Genomic DNA, 23,731 nt, shown 5'->3' on the forward strand with positions numbered 1-23,731 from the left:
GCATGTTATGAAAGCCAACAAATTTAAATTACTGCACCCCCACCCAGGTATTCGGCACATATTAAACTTCTATCATTTCTGTAATATATTTTCAATTGGATTAATTGGTTAGAGGAATCTTGGAAAATTAACTGACTAATATAAGAATTTAAACATCGACATACCAAATTTATATGAATGACACCAGCACTATTTACCCGAAAATAAATAAAAACAACACAATCTTTAGTTAATAGAAGAATGTATGTATAGTTAATGTGTTCCTCTCTCCCCTAGAGGGCAGTCAGGATGTTTGCATAGAAGCAGTTCTGACTTTATCCACCACTGCAGTACCTTTCTCTGGGTGAAGAGTACACAGGACTTCATTGTTGACAAAGTGACTCATAAAACTGGAATCTTTCTTACACTTATGTAAATTCAATGGCACACATCGAGGCACTCAAAATCCTATTTAGTTTGTTGTGATAAGATCCCTCAGAGGCGTCAGGAATTTTGATTCCCCCCTCTTTATTTTTGCTTCTTTATTGCTTGACATTAAGTGTTTCGAGAACTGTTAAAGTGTAAATCAAAAATATTAAAAATTTCACAATTTCGCTCTTTATTGTCTTGCAAAATAAAAATACCAAAGTGAATAATTATGAATTCAATTATGGTTCAAACTTTGGGAATCTGAAGGTGTTTTCATGCCAGTACACTGTCAGTAGCTATGTAGCAATACTGCAATTTAAGTACAGCCCAAATCCAACATCAGGGCCTGACAACATACTCAAGTGTATTGAATGACATTCCTTGAGGAGAAACTTTCACTCAATCTCTGTCTTGCCAACAGAGTTACACTCTATGTGGTATTGATATGGTAACACCTAACTTTTACAGTTTAGATTATATAAATGTGGTGTCAGTTGCAAAAGCATTCTGCCTTGCATTCCATAGCGTAATTTCAGAGATGGGGGTCTAGTACTGTCTGGACTCAATGAAAATGATGGACTGTTAAAAATCAGCATGTACATAAAGCTCTTCAAAATAGCTCATTAATCCCCCTCACGCAATAAAAAATAAACCACAAGTATATTAACTTTTAATACAGTTCCATATTTTACAGAATATTTGCCCCCATCCAGAAATATAAAGCTTGGTGTCAGCTAATAACTGTATTTCCTAACGACCATTAGGATAGCCGATTGTTTTAAATCGTAATGCAGAATCCTTAGAGAATATCTTTAAGGTGGCACAGTAGCATAGTGGCTAGTGTAACACCATTACAGTGGCAGCTAACTGGGTTCATTTCTGCTGTTGTCTGTAAGGAGTTTGTACACTATTCCTGTGACTGTGTGGGTCTCCTCCCAGTGCTCTGGTTGCCTCCAACATTCCAACGACATATGTGTTAGTAGTTTAATTGGCCACATGAGTGTAATTGTGTGGCATCGGTTTTTTTAGGCCAGATAGGGTGTTACCATGCTAGATCTCTAAATAAATCTCTGAAGAAATAAAAATAATAAGGATACTACTGTTGTTAATTAACTCATATTCTATTTTATGGATAAATGATAAACTCTGTTTCGGGGGGATTTATGAAAAGCATTTCTGCATTTTTATTGTATTTTTATTCTTAAATTTCATTGTTACAATCTCATTGGCATCTCAGGATTTCAAAGACCTTGATCATATCTCATCCGACTTCCTAAACATTTTGGTTCCAGTGAGAGAGCTTGTTTTTTTTTAAGACCTGCTTAATTCCAGTAACTCTCTTAAAAGTCATGAACAAATTCAACATTACCTCCTTCTTCTTGGATTCACTGCCTCACTATACAGACTTAGGATTCCTTTTGCCATCTTTTAAGCCATGATCTAATAGTGCCAGCTTTTTATTGACTTCTGCATCTGCGAGCCTCTAGTCTTCATGGGTTCTTAACTTGCCTTGAAATCTTATTGCTTTGGAAAAAGACCCGATTCAGATTAATTTATTTATCACATATACATTGATGCATAGAGCAAAATGTGTCATTTGAGCTAACAACTACGACAACCCAAGGATGTGCTGGGGGCAGCCAACAAGTTATGCCAGACATTTTGGCACAGACGTAGCATGCCGACAATGTTCGGCAGAACAACATAAGTGACAACATTAGGAGAACACCAGGAACAAAATAACAGCAAAGCAACACCCTTTTCTCTCACCCACCCACTCTCTTTCTCACATGCACACACACATACACACACAGTCCTCCATCCCCGGGACAGGCTGCCAGCCTCCAGTGGACTCATAGACGTTGGGTCTCCGACTCCCCCAGCAGACTCACAGACTCAAGTTCAGAACTAACTAATGATTGACACTGAACTCCAGGCTTCAACTCTGGACTCGGCGACTCATCATCACAGGCTACAGATGTCCTTTGTCGCACATCCACACCACAATGCACAATGTCCAAATAGGCAAGCGTAGGAAAGAAAGCATCACGCATAGTTTATATTTCATTGGATTTTGGGGCATGAGCTGGACAGGCTGCCTGTCTCTTTGAAAAGGGAGTACGAGTCTCTCACATCTAGCAATGAAAATGATGCTAGATAATAATGAACAGATTTCTGGATTTCAAGTTCACAACTTGCCACGGGGTGGATTTGATCTTGCAACCTCTGGGTTGCTAAGCTACAGTCACCAATTACTACTATTTGCCCTTTGCTCACACTGTAAACAAACTTATAAAAACATTAACCAGGTATTCTTGGAAATGCATATTAAGTACTGTGACCGTGATCAGTCAAACTGAAAGCATGCAGGTTGACTAATGCTTATTGAGGAATTAACTCATTCAAAAAAGGGATTCATTATGAAAATGAAAATTAGGGTTTAAAGAAGAAATGGTCAAAGACATATGTAAGAAATTGAATAAAAATTTTCTGTCATTCTTCACTCATGAGACTCATCTATATATTGCTGTAAATGACAGCTTAGATTTTTGTATTTAAGTATCTAGAGTGGAATTTGAACACAAAGATAAATTAAGGCTGATTCTCCAGTGAAGTAATGCAGTACTGGCAAATTTGGATTATGGATTTCCCCCCATTGTCCAATGAAAGTTGGGTCAAGCTGCAGTCCATGTTTGGTTGGGGGAGCAATTATATATAAAGTCTAAAACACCACTGCTGGTAAAACAAGACTCTGAAAATATTTAAAATAATGTAGATGTTGGAAACCTGAAAAGAAAATGCTAGAGTTGTTGCTGAAAGAGTGTCTATGAAAAAAGATACAGAGTTAGGTGACTGATCCATGTTCAGCAAATCAAAAGAAAGGTTAACACTGCAACTAGTACGGCCTAGACCAGCTAATATTCCCATTATTTTCTGGTTTCATTTCCTAGTTTTTTTTTTAATGTGCATTTACAACAATGTTCCCTCTAATTTGTAATGACTAGTGCACACAAAAATCTTGTCCTGTGCAATGTTTTGCGCAGTGACAACAACATATGCACTCTGAATAATTTCTTCAATAAAAACAGTATAAATAAGCCAGTTCTAAAATCAGCAGACAAATCATTGTAAACTCCACTTTGTAAACACTGTCGCATCAGAAACTGGAAAAGGAAATGTGATTGTGCACAATCGTGAAATATACTTAACATGCCAACAAGGTACAGGGTGGCAACCTTTTGTGTGCAGTTTAAATTCCTTTGTGCACTAGTAGCAAAAGGTGTGTGTGTGTGCACATGTGGACACCTTAGAGGAAACATTGATTTACAATGTATTGCATAGTCTTCAGCTAGCTGGACAAACATGTGCAAGTTGTGCATTTGGGAGAAAGTCAAGGAAATCCTATCATAGCTTGTCCCAATTTGCCACTCGTGTTGGTCAAAACTGGTAATTTAAATTACAAGTGTTAGATAATTTGAGGAAAATGTGTCCAAATCATTTTTTAAAAAGTTTTCCTTAAAAGTAAAACCACATTTGCAGTCCTTAGACCATAAGGACATAAGACATAGGAACAGAATTGGGCCATTCAGCCCATCGAGTCTGCTCCACCATTCCATCATGGCTGATCCTGGATCCCACTCAACCCCATACATCTGCCTTCTCACCATATCCTTTGATGCCCTGACTGATCAGGAAACAATCAACTTTCACCTTAGATGTATGCATGAACTTGGATATGGCAGAGCACTGTCTGTGGCAGAGCATTCCACAGATTTAGTACTCTCTGGCTAAAAAAATTCCTCCTCACCTCTGTTCTAAAGGGTCATTCCTCTGTTTTGAGGCTGTGCCCTCTGGTTCTGGATACCTCCACCATAGGAAGCATCCTCTCCACATCCACCCAATCTAGTACTTTCAACAATCTGTAGATTTCAATGAGATCCCACCCCACCCCCCTGCCTTCTTCTAAATTCCATTGAATACAGGCCCAAAGCTTGTTAACCTGAACAATTTTATCAGAAACACTTGGTCCACCAGTATAACTATATGTGTAATACTGACTGTGTTTCCAATTTCTTCCAGCTTTTTTTGTGTGTTGCTCTGGATTTTCAACATCTGCAAAATCTCTTGTGTTTATGATTTGTAGCTCACTGTGAAGTCCCTTCAAGGTATGCTTACCCTGAAGAAGATAAAATCTTCTCTTTGACAGAAGTTCAGTGAAATCCCTATCTCACTGCTCCCCCTCTGGGATTTCTGCTGCCCTCTGACTCTTTGATCATTTGCTCAGGTTTTCCTCCTTCCCTTCCCCACACCTTTTTACTCTGCATCTTCCCCCTTTATTTCCAGTCCTGTTGAAGGGTCTTATCCCAAAACATCGATATTTATTCCTCTCCATAGATGCTGCCTGACCTGCTGAGATCCTTCAGCTTTTTCTGTGTGTTGCTCTACAGAATTTCTTGTGTTAATGATCATTTGTTCGATGAGACTGCCACATCGATGCAGACAATAATGTCTGAACTGTCAATGCAAAGTAGCTAGAAAGTTGAATAAATGGGCTACCTGCTTGTCACTTGACATTTTGATCTGGGGACATAAATCCAAAATCCATCTTGGTGATAATTAACTAAAACAAAAATAAAAAATGTGTTTATTTATTACTAAAAAATTACTTTATTATTAGAAAATAAATTTCTCTTCAATAACCTTTAAGTTTTCCATTACTCCATCCAAGACCTACTGCAATATGGTTAATGGTAAACTCAAGCAAGCAGGTCCCTCAGTTGTACCAACATGACTATATACTGTGAGAGTATCTTTACCACATGGGGTGCATGGGCTAGAGAAGGCCACTCATAAATTTCCCGAATTGACAACAAACATCTGACTCAAAAATAATGTCTCAACACTGTGAATAAATTTAAAAAGTAATTTAAATTTTGTGCCATCAGTCCTAATCATATGTTAATTTGTCAGTGATTCTTATCAAAGATCATTGATCTAAAACATTAATTCATTTCTCCCTAAACAGTTATGGCCTCCAACCTGATAGCATGAACATCAATTTCTCTAACTTTTGCCTGGTACAGAGATTCATATGCAGAGAAGAGCTCCTACCAGTTTCAATTTGACTTCCCATTCCCATTCTGACATGGCCTCCTCTACTGCCATGATGAGTCAAAATCTGGTTAGAGAAACAACACATCATATACAGTCTGGGTTGCCTCAAACCTGATGGCATGAACATTGATTTCTTCAACTTTTAGTCATTTCTCCCACCCATCTCTCCTACTCTCTTTTTCTATTTCCCATTCTAGTCAATCTCCAACCCCTTCTCTTCTCCTCATCTACCCAACACCTCCCTCTGGTTCTCCTCCTCCTTCTCTTTCTTCCGTGGTCCATTGTTCTATCTTATTAGATTCCTTCTTCTTCACTCCATTACCTCTTCCACTTATCACCTCCCAGCCTCCAACCCACCCACCTTCCCACTCACCTATCACTTGCCAGCTTGTACTCCTTCCCCTCCCCAACCTTCTTATTCAGGCTTCTGCCCCCTTCATTTGCAGTCTTGGTGAAGGGTCTCAGCTGGAAACCTTGACTCTTTATTCTCCTTTAAAGATGCTGTCTGACTTCCTGAATTTCTCCAGTGTTCTTTGAGCATTGCTCACTTGGATCCACCCTTTGCTTGCCTGCTCTTGCCCCACTCATCCCCCCACCTGTTCATTTCGCCTATCTCCCCTCTTTCAGTCCAGATGAAGGGTCTTGACCTGAAACATCCATTGCCCATTTCCCTCCGCAGATGCTGCCTGACCTGCAGATTTTCTCCAGCACTTTTGTTTTTCCACACAAAACACCTTTTCTGTGGTCTCCATGTTCCTTCCGCCTATTGGCCTACTTTGGGGTTTCGAGGACAACCTGCATTTCGGGTTGTGGTATATACTGTGTTTCAATGTATTGAACTGGAACTCTGCTCAATGAACTGAGGCAATTTTAAAGCGTGTGGTTTGCTTTACTAATGAAATGATGTGTTGCTTCCAGTCAAAGTTCTGTGACGATATTTGGGGGCTTTCCTGCATCGGGTGACTCGCAATACCGTCACTGTGTGTGACAGCACCATGCTTCGTGTGTCAGTCCTTCGTAAGATTAGTTAAGAATTTGTTTCATTTTCTGCGATGAAGTGCTTTAAGGTCAGCACCCTTTCAATAAAAATGTACAATCGCGGATCGGGGAGAGCAGCATTTACAAGCTCCAGGCGGAGGAACAGATTCCATCTGTTTGCAGACGTCGGTTTATGCTGCAGGGAACTGGAGGTCGCCTGAGGGAACGCGTGTAGAGCAGCGGTGACTGAAACCCTGTGCCACACACATCGACAGATGGCGGTGTTCTGAATTCATCCACGCTGCGGTTTACTCTAAGGACTGGATTTTGCATAAACGGGAACTTTGTCACCGATCGTGTCACAAAATTTTCTGAATTCTTCTCACTTTACTGAAGAAATTTCCTCCAGAGAGGGAAAAAAAGTTTTCGTCTCTGAAACAATAAAATAGAGTAACCTTAAACTAGGCAGAGGAATTTAAACCTTTCATGTCGAACACACTCCCACCCTCAAAAGTCAAGCCGCCAATACTTTAATTCTTTTGGCTGTGAGAATAGATGTTGCACTGTAAACAAAAAAAAGCCTTTGAACAGGGAGATGAATCCGGGCTGACGCAGGGAACCAATTGGAACATCAAGCCCTCCTCCCTGTGGCTCCCTGTGGTACAGTCTTGGCTAACCCGCTATTTAAACGGCGGCTTTGCCACTCTCAACACGAAAAGCAACCCGTTTTTCCGCGGTGTGCGATCGTGTTCAAGAGAACAGATCCCAACCACCTCCTCTCAACTTCTGCAAACTTTCGTTTTCCTCCCCCGTTCAACTTTCTGGCTTGCTTTTGGCTCGCCCCCTCTCCTCTCCCCATCTCTCGCACGAGTAAACCACTCAACTGCTCCCAAAGATGATATTTGCTTCAACCGGTCGAGCCTTGCTGTACTCGACGTGGGTCTCCCTCGTCCTTGGCAGCACGGTGGATGTCAGCGTGCTGGTGCTGTTGCCCGTGGAGAGCACGTACCTCTTCTCCATGAACAGAATCAAACCTGCCATCGACTACGCCATCCAGAACCTGGCGCAGTCCAAGCTGAACTTCAGCGTGCGCTACCTGGACTCTGAGTGTGGCAACAAGGCTCTGTTTCATCTGGTGGACATCAGCCTGCTACAGAAACCCGATGTCATCGTGGGTCCCGTGTGCGACTACGCGGCGGCGCCGGTCGCCCGGCTGGCTTCCCACTGGAACATCCCAATGGTGTCAGCCGGTCCTTTGGCGTCCGGCTTCGCTCACAAAGTCCCCGAGTACTCGCATCTCACGCGGGTCTCTCCGTCCTATTCCAAGATGGGCGAAATGTTCCTGGCCATGTTCCAGCGCTACAGGTGGAAGAGGGTATCCCTGGTGTACGCCGAAGATTTCGAGGAGAGGACCTGCTTCTTCACAGTGGAAGGGGTCCATGTCGCTTTCCTCGGTGCAGACTATCACATGCATTCTGTTAGCTTCTTTGATAAGGACGATCAGTTTGACGACATCGTGCAGGATATCCGGAACCATGCCAGGAGTGAGTGTACTTTTAAATAACAACTTTACGAAATCCATTCATTCCTATCTTTTCACTCCTATCACCTGACCGCTACTAAGAGAAAGATTAATTCGGGCGTAAATTCAACAGGTTAAACCCAATGTTAGATTCTGATCTGAACAGTACGTTCTGTTCGTATAGGTGAGTCTGGTGAAAGAAGAGAAGATCGGCTTGTACATAGTTGTTGATAATAAAGAACCGATAAATTAGGATACTGACTTGTTAGATGGGCAACATGAACGAAGCTCGTGTACCCGGAAGGAGGACCACCCTACACCTTTTAAACTCCCATTTTTAAAAAAAATTATATTCAGTTTCTGAGATATAAAATTATCGGGGGGCGTATTTAAAAAAAACTCAGATGAGAGGGACGGAAAGAGAGCGAGCGAGCAAAAGAGAGAGAGGGGAAGGAGAGAGGGAGAGAGAGAGGGGAGAGAGAGGGGAGAGAAGGGGAAGGAGAGAGAGGGGAGAGAGAGGAGAGGGGAGAGAGAGGAGAGGGGAGAGACTGAGAGAGACAGAGACAGACAGACAGAGACAGAGAGTTTCTCCTGCTAGGTTGCAGTACTCAAGCGGTTCCATTACAGCATAGCAAAGTAAACAAGTTTAGACTCGTTTCTTTAATGTAATGAATATCTGTTTTGCCATAAAAGAGCGTGGGAGAAGTAATTAAGAATTTGTCCAAAGTGCCTACTCCGACGAACCTGTCTACATTTTGTTTGAATACGCATAAGTCACGGAACATTAACTTTTGCCAGCGATGGGTGATTTTGATATCCCTGGGTCCAATTTATTCCAGTGTCTTAAGTTAATGGAGATTTATTGAATGATTTCATCCGTGTTGAGTTTGAAATCTATAACCAGTTAAAATAATAAACCCTGTAAAATACTTGGAGTGTTTTGAAGGCTTCCACTCCAATCTTCGATATCTGTGGTACAGGCATCGCAAAACTTTCAAGGTAGCACTAGACGCCCCTGTTGCTTCATGTATCAAAAATGACAGTACATTAAACCAGATCAATAGAATGCGGCAACGTGATCGTAGAAATTTACTGAATCCGACGTAATTTAGTAAGTGCATGTTAAAAAATAAGCCTTGTAAGACCCAGCGATCTGGATAAAACTGCTTGCCAGAACAGATAGGTGCGTAATGATCTGAGTTTGTTCAATTTACTGAATGAAAATAATCTGAATATGAATTCCTGGGCCATGCAACAGTTTGTAAGCGATGTAGCACCGTCTTAGGCGGAAGCATCTGGGTCCACGCTGCACGGTTACAAAGCAGGATTCTAAGTACCTGGACTGGAAAGGGATCATGAGAACAAGGCAGGGTAGTGTGCAGATTATGCAGGTTTGGGCAAGAGAGAATCTGACTGAACAAATCTTCTGTTAAAATTGCTCTCTTAGTTTCAATGGCTAAAGCAAACTTAGATATTTTCCACAGTGTCTTGTCAATTTTCATTGTTTTTCACTCATTACTTAAGATGAATTACATATCAGTATAACTTCTATTCGAGAGATGTCCATTCTGCATCATGACAAAAACCAAGTTCTTCTGAAAATCCATCTTTGTAACATAATACTTGCCTTCAACTCTTTCTCAACTGTCCACAGCAAGGATGTACTGTTTTATTTTCGAATTGCATAAGGTGTAAGGGAATATGTAACATCCAACCACAGCACCCAGTTGCTTTGTTATGAAGAGTTGTGCTTTCATAAGCACAAGAGATTCTGCAGATACTGGAAATCCAGCGTAACATACACAAAATGCTGGAGGAACCTAGCAAGTCAGGCAGCATTTATGGAGAGGAATGACAGTTGATATTTCAGGACTAGTCCCTTTTCATGACCTGATGAAGAGGCTTGTCCTGAAACATCGACTGTTTATTCCTTTCCATAGATGCTGCTTGACCTGCTGAGTTCCTCCAGCATTTTGTTTGTGTGTGTTACTCTGTATTTTCATAAATTAGCTTAATTATACAAACCAAATCTTTCTATGGCACATCAATAAGAAATGGTAAGTATCAAAGTTTTTTCCTGTTTTTTCCTGTTCCAACAGTGTCTCGATTTTAACATAGAAACATAGAAAATCTACAGCACATTACAGGCCCTTCGGCCCACAATGTTCTCATGCTATATCTCAAATTTCTTTGTGGTCTTGCCCTCCCCTCTCTCTGTGATCTGTCCAGTCTTAAGACATTCTGAAATCTGTCCATTTTCCCAAATTTGGACCTATGCCCTTTCCTAATATTCACTGTTCTACCATCCATAATCATGCCTCCTGTTGCCCAAAATCTGTTATTTTAAGCTAATAACTCCTGAACTGTCTCAGTATTAGATTCTGTTTGATATTGTTGCTGTGACATACCAATTGAATGTAAGTTGTGCTTGAAATGAAAGCTAACTTCTGCAGTATTACTGACACTGCTAATTCTGTTAAGGGATGACAATCAGGTGGGCTCGTATAAAATTTAATTGCCTCTTTAATTGTTCTGTTTGCTGGCCAAGGTGTAGTGACAACTGCACTGGACTTTGAGTCCGGTTGTCCTGAATTCAAATCCAGCCAGCTCCTTGCACGGTTTCCACCTGTGCTGGGTTGAGCGTTGAGCTAGCAACTCGGCCTCATAAAAAAACAGACAAAATTGCTAGAGAAATCGCAAGGTTGCCACCTGATATGCCAGTAGGCGGGGAGAGGAGCAATGTTAACTTCCTGAGGAAGGGAATACTACTGCCATTGCTTCATAGACAATAGGTGCAGGAGTAGGCCATTCAGCCCTTTGAGCCAGCACCGCCATTCACTGTGATCATGGCTGATCATCCACAATCAGTATCCAGTTCCTCCCTTATTCCCATAACCTTTGATTCTGCTATCTTTAAGAGCTCTATCCATCTCTTTCTTGAAAGCATCCAGAGACTTGGCCTCCACAGCCTTCTGGGGCAGAGCATTCCATATATCCACCACTCTCTGGGTGAAAAAGATTTTCCTCAACTCCGTTCTAAATGGCCTACCCCTAATTCTTAAACTATGGCCTCTGGTTCTGGACTCACCCATCAGCGGGAACATGCTTCCTGCCTCCAGTGTGTCCAATCCCTTAATAATCTTATATGTTTCAATAAGATCCCCTCTCAGCTTTCTAAATTCCAGAGTATACAAGCCCAGTTGCTCCAATCTTTCGACATATGACAGTCCTGCCATCCTGGGAATTAACCTTGTGAACCTGCGCTGCACTCCCTCAATAGCAAGAATGTCCTTCTTCAAATTTGGAGACCAAAACTGCACCAAAACTCCAGGTGTGGTCTCACCAGGGCCCTGTACAGCTGCAGAAGGACCTCTTTGCTCTTATACTCAATTCCCCCTGTTATGAAGGCCACCATGCCATTAGCTTTCTTCACTGCCTGCTGTACTTGCATGCTTGCTTTCAGTGACTGATGTACAAGAACACCTAGATCTCATTGTGCTTCCCCTTTTCCTAACTTGACTCCATTTAGATAATGCCTTCCTGTTCTTACCACCAAAGTGGATAACCTCACATTTATCCACATTAAACTGCATCTGCCCACTCACCCAGCCTGTCCAAGTCACCCTGCATTCTCATAACGTCCTCCTTACATTTCACACTGCCACCCAGCTTTGTGTCATCGACAAATTTGCTAATGTTACTTTTAATTCCCTCATCTAAATCATTAATATATATTGTAAACAGCTGCGGTCCCAGCACTGAACCCTGCGGTACCCCACTGGTCACCGCCTGCCATTCCGAAAGGGACCCGTTAATCGCTACTCTTTGTTTTCTGTCAGCCAGCCAATTTTCAATCCATGTCAGTACTCTGCCCCCAATACCATGTGCCCTAATTTTGCCCACTAATCTCCTATGTGGGACTTTATCAAAGGCTTCTTGAAAGTCCAGGTACACTACATCCACTGGCTCTCCCTTGTCCATTTTCATAGTTACATTCTCAAAAAATTCCAGAAAATTAATCAAGCATGATTTCCCCTTTGTAATTCCATGCTGACTCAGACCGATCCTGTTACTGCTATCCAGATGTGTTGTAATATCATCTTTTATAATTGACTCCAGCATCTTTCCCACCACTGACATCAGGCTAACTGGTCTATAATTCCCTGTTTTCTCTCTTCCTCCCTTCTTGAAGAGAGGGACAACATTAGCCACCCTCCAATCCACAGGAAATGATCCTGAATCTTCATGTGGCTAATTTGGCACTCTGCTCCAAGCATTGTGGTTGCCACTGTTTCGCCTTCTGAAGCGGCCAAGCAAGCTCCTCAGCTGTCATAGGACAGCTAATTCTGGGCAGTAAATCCCAGTTTTGCCAGTGAGACTGAATATGTGGAACATCCTAAAGGTTCAGTTGTATTGTTTAGACCCTGCTGTAAATATTATACAGAGCTTTATTCATTCACCTTATCTCAATGTGGTTTCTATCTATGTTTGGCATAATTAGTAGCATCTCAATTCTGAGCGAAATGGTTCAAAGCTAAATGTTAGATTCAATTCCCTCTCCAGCATTAGCAATCATATTCTCAGCAGTTACAGGGAGTCAATAATGCTGCAATATCTAAGATGCAGAATTTAAATCAAATATTTAATTTGACTGTCAAATAGATATTGATATTTTATTTCATCATTTAAAATGCACGACATACATAGGAGCAGAATTTGGGTATTTGGCCCATCGAGTTTGCTCCACTATTTCATCACAGCTGATTTATTAACCCTCTCAACCCCATTCTCCTGCTGCCTTCTCCCGTAACCTTCAACCTCCTTATCAATCAAGAATCTATCAGCCTTTGCTTCACTTATACACAATGACTTGGCCTCCACAACTTTCTGTGGCAATAAATTCCACACGTCATGACACGCTGGCTAAAGAAATTGCTCCTCATCTCTGTTCTAAATGGACATCCTTCTATTCTGAGGCTGTGCCCTCTGGTCCTCATCTCTCCCACAACAGGAAACATCCTCTCCACATCCACTCTATCTAAGCCTTTCAGTATCCAATTTCAATGAGATCCCCTCCCCCCCCATTCTTCTAACTCCAATGTGTTTACAGGAAGGAGTTCTGATGTACTTACAAAACTTCGATGCTAACAAATCCAAATAAGCACTGATATATGTATATTTTTATCTCATTGTCGAGGATGTTGCATTCGCTTACATAACTACTCTGACTGCAGTTTGCAATTATTACATGCAAAGTCCTTTGAAACATGATAACATCCCACATAAATTTAATCCTTTTGATCCTGCTTCCTTTATTGCATTTAAAGTTATTTGCCAAGTTCCAATCTGCCTCAAAAAATTGCCCTCATTATTGATTTACACAACATTGGCTGTCCATCCATTTCCAGCAGATTGTGGCTCCTGTCTCATTCGCTGATAACAGATTGATTCTATTTGTTGTGGTGCTGAGCAATTAGCCCTGTATTGGGTACTAAGCGAAGTTTTTCTCAAAACTAATTCCAAACTAACTATCCATGATTTGACAATGTTGTAAGATTTCTTCCTAATTTTAATTCTGTTTCCTGTGAATGTTATACTCTTATGGCTTGATTTCACAATACTTTGCTTCAATGAATAACAGGCTTTATTTTAACCTCAAGCATTAAAGTTGGAGCCAGAGTCAGGCATATGGTCCTTCAAAATTGTTTTACTCTTCATTAAAAAATTTGTAATGAGAGAACCGTCAAGATTGGTAGACCCCAGACCCCAGACCCCAGACCCCAGACCCCAGACCCCAGACCCCAGACCCCAGACCATAGTACTAGAAATGGAACTCCTACAATTGAGCACTGAGTGCTCACCGTGAGGCCTTTAAGTACAGACTTTCCATGAAGGAATGTCGCAGGCAATAATTGGCCGTCTGAGTCTAAAAGGGACAGCAATAGCAGTTCCCCATACTCTGGGGAATTGGAGTGCTGAAACCAGGATGCCTGCCACTTTTCAGTGGGAACCATGACAAAAAAAGTCATGTCCACAAAATATTACATTCCTGCTTGCCTCCATTATCCGTGCCTCACTTGTAGTCTAAAAGTCTTTATCTTAGTTTTGAATGTATCAGTGACTTGGCCTCCAAAGTTCCAAGGTACTAGCTTGTTCCACACTTGCTCCACCCTCCAAGTGAAGTAGTTCCCCTTCAGATTCCCTTATTTCACCTTTCATGCTAAACCTGAGACCTCATGTCTAGTCTCACCCAACCTGAGGGGAAAATGCCTGTATGTATTCACCCTATGTATACCCCTCATAACTCTATCAAATCTCCCTTCGTTCTCCCATTTCAACATTTAAGACAAGTTTGGATAGGTACATGGAAAGTAGGAGTATGGAGGGCTATGGTTCCGGTGCAGGTCGATGGGAGTAGGCTGTTTAAATGGTTTGCCACAGACTAGCTGGCTGAAAGGCCTCTTTCTGTGCTGTACTTTTCTATAACTTTGTCTCTAGTGCAAAAAAGGTCAGGGAGGAGGTTCAGGAACTTGAAGATGCACCTTCAACTTTTTAGAACAGCTTCTTCCCCTCTGCTGTCAGATTTCTGAATGGTCCATGAGCCTTTGAATAATACTTCACTATGCTTACTCTTTTTTTGCACTACTTATTTTTTATATTTCTTATTGTAGCTTATAATTTTTAAAAAATTCTGCAGCAGAACAGCAAATTTCATAACGTATCTCAGTGATAATAAACCTGATTCTGATAGTGTTCATGAGCCCATGGACCATTCCGAATACCGATGGCAGAAGGGAAAAAACTGTATACAGGAAGCTCCTGTATCTCCTCTCTGATGGTAGTATTGAAAAGGGGGACATGTCCCACATTCTGTGAGTCCTTAATGATGGATGCCACCTTCTTGAAGCGCCACCTTTTGAAGATGACCTCAGTAGTGGAGAGGGTTGTTGCCATGATGGACCCTCTTCAGCCTCTTTCAATCTTGCACACTCAAATTATCTTGCAATAAAGGTCATCATACCATTTGTTTTCTTAATTGCTTACTGTAGCTGTACTTTGGCATGGCCATCAGGAGATCTACCTCGATGAAGTGCCATGGCGTCTTCTATGTCTACTTGAGCATAATCCCTCATCAAAAAATGGTTGTCAGTGATAACTCAATATATAAAAAAGTTGTTTTTTCATGAGATTTATTGAGGCATTCACCCCTTTATTGATCAATCTGAATTTATTAGGGATGAAATTTGCCTCAGGCAGTGGAGCAAACGAGCAATGGAGGAAAGCTGACTTTGTCACACGTGGGTGGATTTTAATGGAGAAGAAAATCAGGCAGAGTATAAATCCATTTGCCGAAACACTCACATTAATTTTCTTCTGCCACATCAACTTCCTACTACTCTGTCAGTATCTTGTATTTCCTCCTAAAGAGTAAATACTTGCAGTTGTCAAATATATTTTGGGCACCACAGTAGCATCGCAGTAAGTGCAATAATATTACAACTCGGGGCGTTCTTTCAGAGTTCAATTCCAGTGCTGCCTATAAGAAGTTTGTGCATTCTCCATGTGAACAGCATGGGTTTCCAAAGATGTACCAATTAGTAGGTTAATTAGTCATTGTAAATTGTCCTTTGATTAGACCAACGTTAAATAGGTAGGTGCGGCTCATTGGACGTGTTCTCCACTTTATCTCTAAATAAATAAAAAATAAAAACAAATAAAATATTGTCTGGATAATCTTGTCCTTTAGATTTCATTTGATCCACATTGCATCGTATTCAAATTGATAGAAGTCATCCAGTATCTAGGAGATAGAGTTTTAAGAATTAGGAGGAGGACAGAAGGGAAGTTGAAGAGAAAATTATTTCAGTCAGTAGGGAATGGAAGTCTAGAACTTACTGCTCAAATGCATGATTGAGGCTGAAACCTCAATTACCTATAAAAAATACCTGAATGAGGATCTAACAAGCCATGACCCATTGATGAGGAGGAGAACTTGGCTGAGCCTTCAGCCAAAGGAGAACAGAGATTAGAACTGGCCCTCAAATCTCAGTTGTGGACCAAAAGTACCACAGTGGGTCCTGAGATGGAAGGTTTTGGATTGATCTCTTAGATATTTGAGCACAAAGGTCAGTTTAATCTCCCACGTGGATTGAGGGAAAGCTTCAGTGGTGGAGATTTTTAAAAAAATTTATCCATTTGGGCATTGCTGGAAAGGCAACGTTTGTTTCCCAGCTCTAACTGCACAGGAAAAAGTAGTGGTGAGTCACTTCAAAGTACATTGCTAGGGTACTTAAGAGTCAACAGTATGGGTTGGATTTGGAGATGCATTGTGCCAGACCAGGTAAGGAGGGCTGAGTTCCTCCCAGGAAGGACAGTAATTGTTCAGTTAGGTTCTGACTTTTAATATGAGACTTTAAATTAAGGCTCAGTTGCTCACTTCGTTGCATGTAAAAAAGGCAAAATGTCTACATTTTAGTCTAATATCCTAGTCAATATTTACCTGTTGACTCCTTAAAGTTGTCATAGCTGGAGGTGCTATAGTGGGGAAAAGCTCCCACCACCTATTAAATGCTCTATATTGCTTGCACCTCAAATAGTCTCCGATAACCAGGTATAGCTTCTGGCCTTGACATGTAGCTTAGCTACTAAGTCCGGCAGAAGCGTTTCTACTAAAAGGAGAGGGGGCAAAGGAAGGTTACAGGTGTCTTAAAACCAGTCACTTTGGGCACATGAGGTTCATCAGCTCACCTGGGAGAAAGAAAACTCGGATCCCAAACCTCCGCCAACTTGCAGCTATACCCACTCGTGGGGAAGGCTTCGAGAGTAAACCCTGAGGAAAAATCCAAAGGTGGAATCCATAAGGCAGCCCTACACTGAGCTCAATGCTGACTGGCTTTCCCTGCAATGCCACTGGTGCCAGACTGTATGGGTCTCTGCTGTCGCTTTGAATTCATCAGCTGTAGGGGGGGGGGGGAGCCTGCGGCATGGGCAACGGCTTGCTCTCCATATTGTACTGCCCTGGCTTGCATACTGGCCGGCGTATCGCGTAGACAGCTAGGATGCAACACTCATGGTTGACCCCGACCAACAGAGGCGATCGTTTACCTGTTAATCAACATATCTGAAAGAAGGCTTTCTCACCACATCACCATTAATAGCAAGGTCGGCTGCTATGTTCCTCACTTAAGTAACAAAGCACTATGGAACGTTCTGAAAAAGAAGTCACAGATAAAGAACATTTACCATTTGGTGCAATTAATCATGGTTTGTCAAGCCTTCTAATCTGCAACATAACAATGTAATTCATTACTTATAGTGACCAAAGAGAGTCCAAAGAAGATTTACAATGATGGTGCCAGGCACATTAATCGGACTGGATTTCCTTTCTCTCAAGGGGGAGAAAAAAGTGATTGGTGGACATCTTAAAACCCATGAATATTTTGATAGACTGGACAGAACAATGTGGGGAAGAGCACCACCAGAAGGCACAGAGAAAAGATAGCCATCAACAGATCCAATGGGGAATCCGGAAGAAAATTCCCTATCCATAGGGTGATGAGGATGTGAAACTCACAATCTCAGGGAGTAGTTGGAAGCTAGCTACATAGATGTAGTACAAGCATATGAGGGAGAACAGAATAGACAACTACGCTGGCAGATTTAGATAATGAAAGATGAGAAAGAACTTGCATAATGCCAGCATGAACTGGCTGGGCTGAATGGCCTGCTTCTGGACTGTATACTTTATGTATAGTACTTGCATCACCTGGAAACTAACAGTATGGAATTATTGGATACTTGCTGAAGATGCAAAGTAGTAAGAACATGGTCGTCTATGAGATTCAGAATATATCCTGGCAAATTACTCTGAAGGGCAAGATGTATATGTTTAATAGCTGAAGTTTATTAAAGAAGGAAATAATTTGCTTCTATATCTTCATTACTTTCAAAGGAATTTCCCTGTAAGTTAATTGCAGCAAATATGAAATGTTGCTGACAGTTCAGGAATATTTAATCTGTTCACATTGAATGACATCTAAAATTAAATAGAATTTTTCTAAATTATTACCATGCATTTCTCCTAAAACTGAACAAATAAATTACTGATACTTAACTTTTATCACTGAATGGAACACATTTGTTACCAAAACAGACTTAAATGTTTAATATACAGGAAAAATGGCTCAGCAATTGTTTCCATCAAACCTATAGCTTAAAAACAGGTCCAAATTATTATGCAAATTATCCAACACATTATTAGCAAGAAAGGCAATTTGTTACAGCAATGGTCTTTGCATGGTTCAGTGATATCAGGAGAGAAATGGAAGTTATGTTATTCTCCATTTATACTACTTCACTACATAAATATATATATAGTGGCCACTTTATTAGGTACACCTGTATGCCTGCTTGTTAATGCAATTATCTAATCAGCCAATCATATAGCAGCAACTCAATGCATAAAAACATGCAGATATGGACAAGAGGTTCAATTATTGTTCAGATCAAACATCAGAATGAAGCAGAAATGTGATCTAAGTAACTTTGACCATTGGTGCCGGAGTGATTTGAGTAATTCAGAAACTGCTGATCTAGGATTTTCACGCACAGTGACCTTTATAGTTTATAGAGAATAGTCCAAAAAACAAACAAAAAAAATCAGTTCTATGGGTGAAAATGCTTTGTTAATGAGAGAGGTCAGAGGACAATGGGCAGACTGGCTCAAGCTGACAGGAAGGCGACAGGAAGTCAAATAACCAAGTGTTACAACAGTGTTGTGTAGAAGAGCATCTCTCAATGCACCACACGTTGGACCTTGAAGTGGAAGGGCTACAACAGCAGAAGATCACACATATACACTCAGTGGCACTTTATTAGGTACAGGAGATATCACAGAAAGTAATTATCTTGGTTCTTGTTAAGCTCCATTGAGCAACACTTCTTTATGACCCAACACCAGGATCTTAATTATCAAGTTCAAATACACCCATATCTGTGTCTTCAAAGAATCCACCCCTTAAAAAAATCCACTTAAAAAAAGAAGGAACTGAATGAGATATTTTAAATCATAAAAAGTATAGACAAAAAGGTAGAGCGAAACTGTTCCCCTAGGTAGAAGTTGTTTCTTGATGCTGATGCCATAAATTCAAGGTTTGATTTGATTTTCTTTATTATTATAACCAAATATATCAAGATGCAATGAAAAGCTTGTATAGCATTTTGTTAAAACAGATTAAATCATTATAAGTGTGCAATAGTAAGTATTGAGTTAGAATAATGTAGTAGGCCCTCTGTTGATTGGAGTTGCCTATGGATGGTGCATCCTAGCTATGTACGCAAGCCATATCAGTACAATATAGAGAACAAATTGTTGCCCATGCAGCAGGTTTCCCCTCTCTATACATCTGATGAATCCAAAAGCATGGCAGAGACTGATATAGTTTAGCAACAGAGGTGTTGCAGGAGTTGCCAGTCAGCATTGAACTCAATGTAGCACTGCCTCCAGCTCTGGATTCTTCCTCAGGGTTTACTCCTGAAACCTTCCCCACAAGTGGATATAACCTCAAGGCAGCAGACGTTTGAATTCAAAGTTTTCCTTCTAGATGAGCTGGCAACTGCAGCTAATGAGCCCCACCTGTCCGAAGTGACTACTGGTTTTAGGACACCAGTAACCTACCTTTGCCCTTTCTCATGTCAGTAGAAACAGTGCCGCTGGGCTTAGTAACTAAGCCAATGTGAAGACCAGGAGCTGGACTTGGTTGTCAGAGGCTATTTGAGATACACACCATTGGGAGCATTTAATATGTAGTGGAAACTAAAGACTAATCCCCACTACCGTCCCCCACCCCTGGTTATGACAACCTTAAGGAACCAGTAAGGTAGAAGAAAAATAATGTAAAATTAAGTCCAAAAGATACTGAAAAAGTACAGTGCAGGTAAACAATAAAATGTAAGATCATAATGTGGTAGATTCTGAGGCTTAGAGTTTATCTTATCGTAGAGAGGTCTATTCAGGAGTCTGATAACAGTGGGATAGAAGCTGTCTTTGGGCTTGGTAGTATGTGCTTCTTAGTTTTTGTCAGTGAACTTGTTCCCTGGTATTGTACCATATGAAAAATGTGTATTCGGACCTTAAAGTTACTGAGTATGGTAGAAGGTCAGATCAATGCTACTTCAAATTTGCTGCTAAATAAGTGTAATTGTATTTATCTGGCACCTCCCACAACTTTAGCATTGCACAAGGTGCTCTGCAAGCAAGTAACCTCTTTCCAATAAGTTTGCTCTATTGTTACAGAATGTAATATGCTCTTAACTGTATAGTACAATCTGACTCTGATGTTATTTTGCAAATGCATAATGCATTTTTGGATAAATACAAATGTAAAACGTATGCTGTATTTTAAATAGAATGCAGACTCATGGTACATGATGATTGTATCAGGTCCATGTTCAGAAATGATTTTTATCCTGTCCTGTAATCTGTACAGTTGGTCTTTAAACACCTTCTACTTGTCAGATGTGAACTTGATCATAATCAACTGTTCTCAATTAACTCTCCGTAGTCCCTACCTAATACAATTATTATTTGCTCTGCTCCAATTTAATGCTTTCCTGTAAGTCCAACATTTATCCTTATCTAAATGCATCTTAATATTTGAGGAATTGTGGGCGCAGTTTCCTAACTGTTCTCCCACTGAAAGCTCCGTCACCTGGTCAAACTCATTACCCAACACCAGGTCCAGTATGGCTCCTTCTCTAATTGGGTTATTTACATATTGATTTAAGAAACTCACCTTAGAGGGAACATTGATCGAGAGGGATAATAAGTCAGCCATGATGGAATAGTGGAGCAGACTCAGTGGGCTAAGTGGCCTAATTTTGCTCCTGTGTCTTATTTTACGAACTCTAGAATGAAGTACCGTGGAGGCTGGAAACAAAATGAAAATAGAAACACCTAGCAGGCAAGGTAGTATTTTTGGCAAAAGAAGCAATAAAATTTCTGGGTTTCTTATGAAATGGAAAAAGGCAGCCAAGGGCAATGATGAAATGTTATCTGTTAACTCTGTTATGAAATTTTAATTCTGTTAGCACCTTTTGTCAACAGTTTTGGGCCCCATATCTCAGAAAGGTCATTGAAGAGAGTCCAAAGGAGGTTCACGGGGATGGTTTTGGCAATGAAAGGGGTTAACATATGAAGAGCATTTGGCAGCTTTGGGCCTGTACTCACTGGAATTTAGAAGAATGCAGGGGGATCTCATTGAAGCTTACCAAATGTTGAAAGAACTAAATAGGGTAGATGTCGAGAGGTTGCATTCTGTGATGGGGATATCCAGAACCAGAGGGCACAACTTCAAAATTGAGGGGTGACCTTTTAGAAGAGAGGTAAGAGGGATTTTTTTTTAGCCAGAGAGTAGTAAATCTGTGGAATGCTCTGCCACAGACTGCGGTGGAGGCCAAGCCCCTGGGTATCTTTAAGGTGGAAGTTGATTGTTTCCTGATCAGTCAGGGCATCAAAGGATATGGTGAGAAGGCAGGTATATGGAGTTAAGTGGGATTCAGGATCAGCCATGATAGAATAGCGGAGCAGACTCAATGGACTGGATAGCCTAATTCTGCTCCTATGTCTTATGGTCTTATGCACGTGACAAATTCTTCTCCAACTAAACCCCTTGCAGTCTATAATTAGGGAAGTTCATGAGCTTCAGCCACAGTGCTACTGACTTGGCTGCTGCTGCTGCTGTGCCCTGACATGGCATTAACCCAAAGGGGCAAGCTTATTGCTAAGGGGAATAGCCACCGGGTGACCCTGCACTGACTGCCTATTCCCCATACTTATCTGGTTTGGCATGGACTAAATGGGCTGAAGGGCCTGTTTCTGTGCTGTGCTTTACTACGACTATAACTCTATGAAACTCTCAGCTTCCTGGATGATCCAGAGATTTGCCAAGCTGTCAGATTTGTCTATCTGACGTTTCATTTACTGAAACCACAGAATCTCCTTAAAATGTATCATTTCAACTCGGGTACTGATCAGTTCTAACAATCTCAGTTTAGCTTAGTGTAAATTTCCAGTTGCTGGCACTTTGAGGCATTTTGGAATGTTTCACCACTTTAAAGTAATGGTTGAAAACTATTTCATAACAAATAACAGGCAGGTAGAGTAGAAAATTGAATGAGTGTGGATTGCTTCAAAACAAGGGAAGTACAAATATCTTGGGGTAAACATAAACTTCTGTTCTGAAATTGTAATGGTTTTTAGTCACCTGGACAATATATGTACCCAAGATACAATTTTTGACCTCAATTCTGACCATAGCTGGTAGATGGTGAAGGTCAGCCTGGTTATGAGTATTATGCTTCATTGTCCTTATAATTATTCAGAGACCATTCTTGAAAAGGTGCAGAGGCATTGAGGGAGAAGACATTCAGGCTTGCTGTGGTAGTTACCTTGATTGACATCTTCCTCTACCTATCTCTTCATGTGAAGATTGTTGTTTGCAGGAGCTATCAGCATCTGTGGCAAGAGTTAGCACCATCACGGTGAATGTTGCTTCATTTGGTACTTTCCAACCTAACTTTGTGGTGGCATTCTCTTTGTTTCCACAGTTGTGATTATGTGTGCAAGTAGCCACACTATCCGCAAAATCATGCTTGCAGCACACCGCCAGGGAATGACCAATGGAGACTATGTATTCTTCAACATTGAGCTCTTCAACAGCAGCCTATATGGTATGTAACTATTTCCCCTAAGAATTCCTGTTCATCTATATTTACTGATTTGCTGTGGTAACTCAATCCTCTCTTACCTCATTCCTTGCAAAACTAAAGAAAGAAAAGCAATAAATGTGAACTAAATATTATAATGCTGTTTTTCATTAATGGCTTTTCACTTTTTACTTGGATATATTGTGACCGATCCAATCCATGCTAGCATTTCCAACTTTCCTCTTTAAATTATACTTTCACTGATATGTCTATTTAGTCTTCCCTTAAGTACACTTATAAAATTTGTTTCAACCACTTTCTTGTGCTACTGAATTCTTGATCGTTATCACTCAATGTGTAAAATGATTTTCTCAGAATCCCCTATTTGATGTTTCTTTTATGACTGACTTACCGTTTTGCTAATAGTTTCTGTGTTCTTCACAATTCTTAGCATTCTCTCTGGATGGACAGTGATTATCTGGATCAGAGTGATGGAATTACATTCAATAATGGCTTTTGAAGGAAAGTTGGATAAATATTTGAGGTGGAAAATATTACAGGAAGAAGCCAGACCAGATGTTTTTGCAGAGAAACATTGTGATCTCAATGGGATAACTAGTATTCTTCAAAACTTAAACAATTCTGTGCCTCAAGATTCAGGATGACATGTTAACCTTCCCCTTTCCAGTGAAAGGAGTTGTAAACTTTTCATCTCATCCTCTAATTTCTGATTTACCCATTCAAATCAGCTTTGTACCTACTGCTTCCATATTGTTTATTCCTGATTGAGACTGTGTAAGACAATCTATGTCTTACCAGAGTTTAATATTCTGTAAGTTGATCATAAATTCTTTCTTTAGCAATTCACAGCCTTTAGAAATAAATTGCTCTTAATAACTTAATTACTTAAGGGTTTAATAACTTAAACCCTTACATTAATAGATGGAGAAATAGTAAAAAAAATAATCACTAAATATTGTAACTTACTGGAATAACTACTGA

General features: G+C 40.6%; 1 protein-coding gene and 1 long non-coding RNA gene across 4 annotated transcripts in view; one reads left to right on the forward strand and one right to left on the reverse strand.

The window, feature by feature from the left end:
• Positions 1-5,318: 5,318 nt before the first annotated feature.
• LOC140194961 (uncharacterized) lies at positions 5,319-8,479 on the reverse strand. The gene is made up of 2 exons (XR_011885333.1): positions 8,286-8,479; positions 5,319-6,933 (listed from the first exon to the last, which is right to left on the reverse strand). It is a non-coding gene; the product is annotated as an uncharacterized lncRNA (long non-coding RNA).
• Positions 6,642-23,731, forward strand: part of npr3 (natriuretic peptide receptor 3) — an 88,850-nt gene continuing 71,760 nt past the window's right edge. For 2 of the 3 annotated variants that reach the window (XM_072252434.1, XM_072252435.1), the window contains exons 1-2: positions 6,642-8,045; positions 22,631-22,753. In XM_072252434.1, the coding sequence (XP_072108535.1) occupies positions 7,397-8,045; positions 22,631-22,753 (772 nt within the window). In that variant the 5' untranslated portion in view covers positions 6,642-7,396. The remainder of the gene's footprint in view (positions 8,046-22,630; positions 22,754-23,731) is intronic. The other variant, XM_072252436.1, reaches the window with a different exon arrangement.

The sequence above is a fragment of the Mobula birostris genome, chromosome 3, assembly GCF_030028105.1.
Source record: "Mobula birostris isolate sMobBir1 chromosome 3, sMobBir1.hap1, whole genome shotgun sequence".
Lineage (NCBI taxonomy): Eukaryota > Metazoa > Chordata > Chondrichthyes > Myliobatiformes > Myliobatidae > Mobula > Mobula birostris.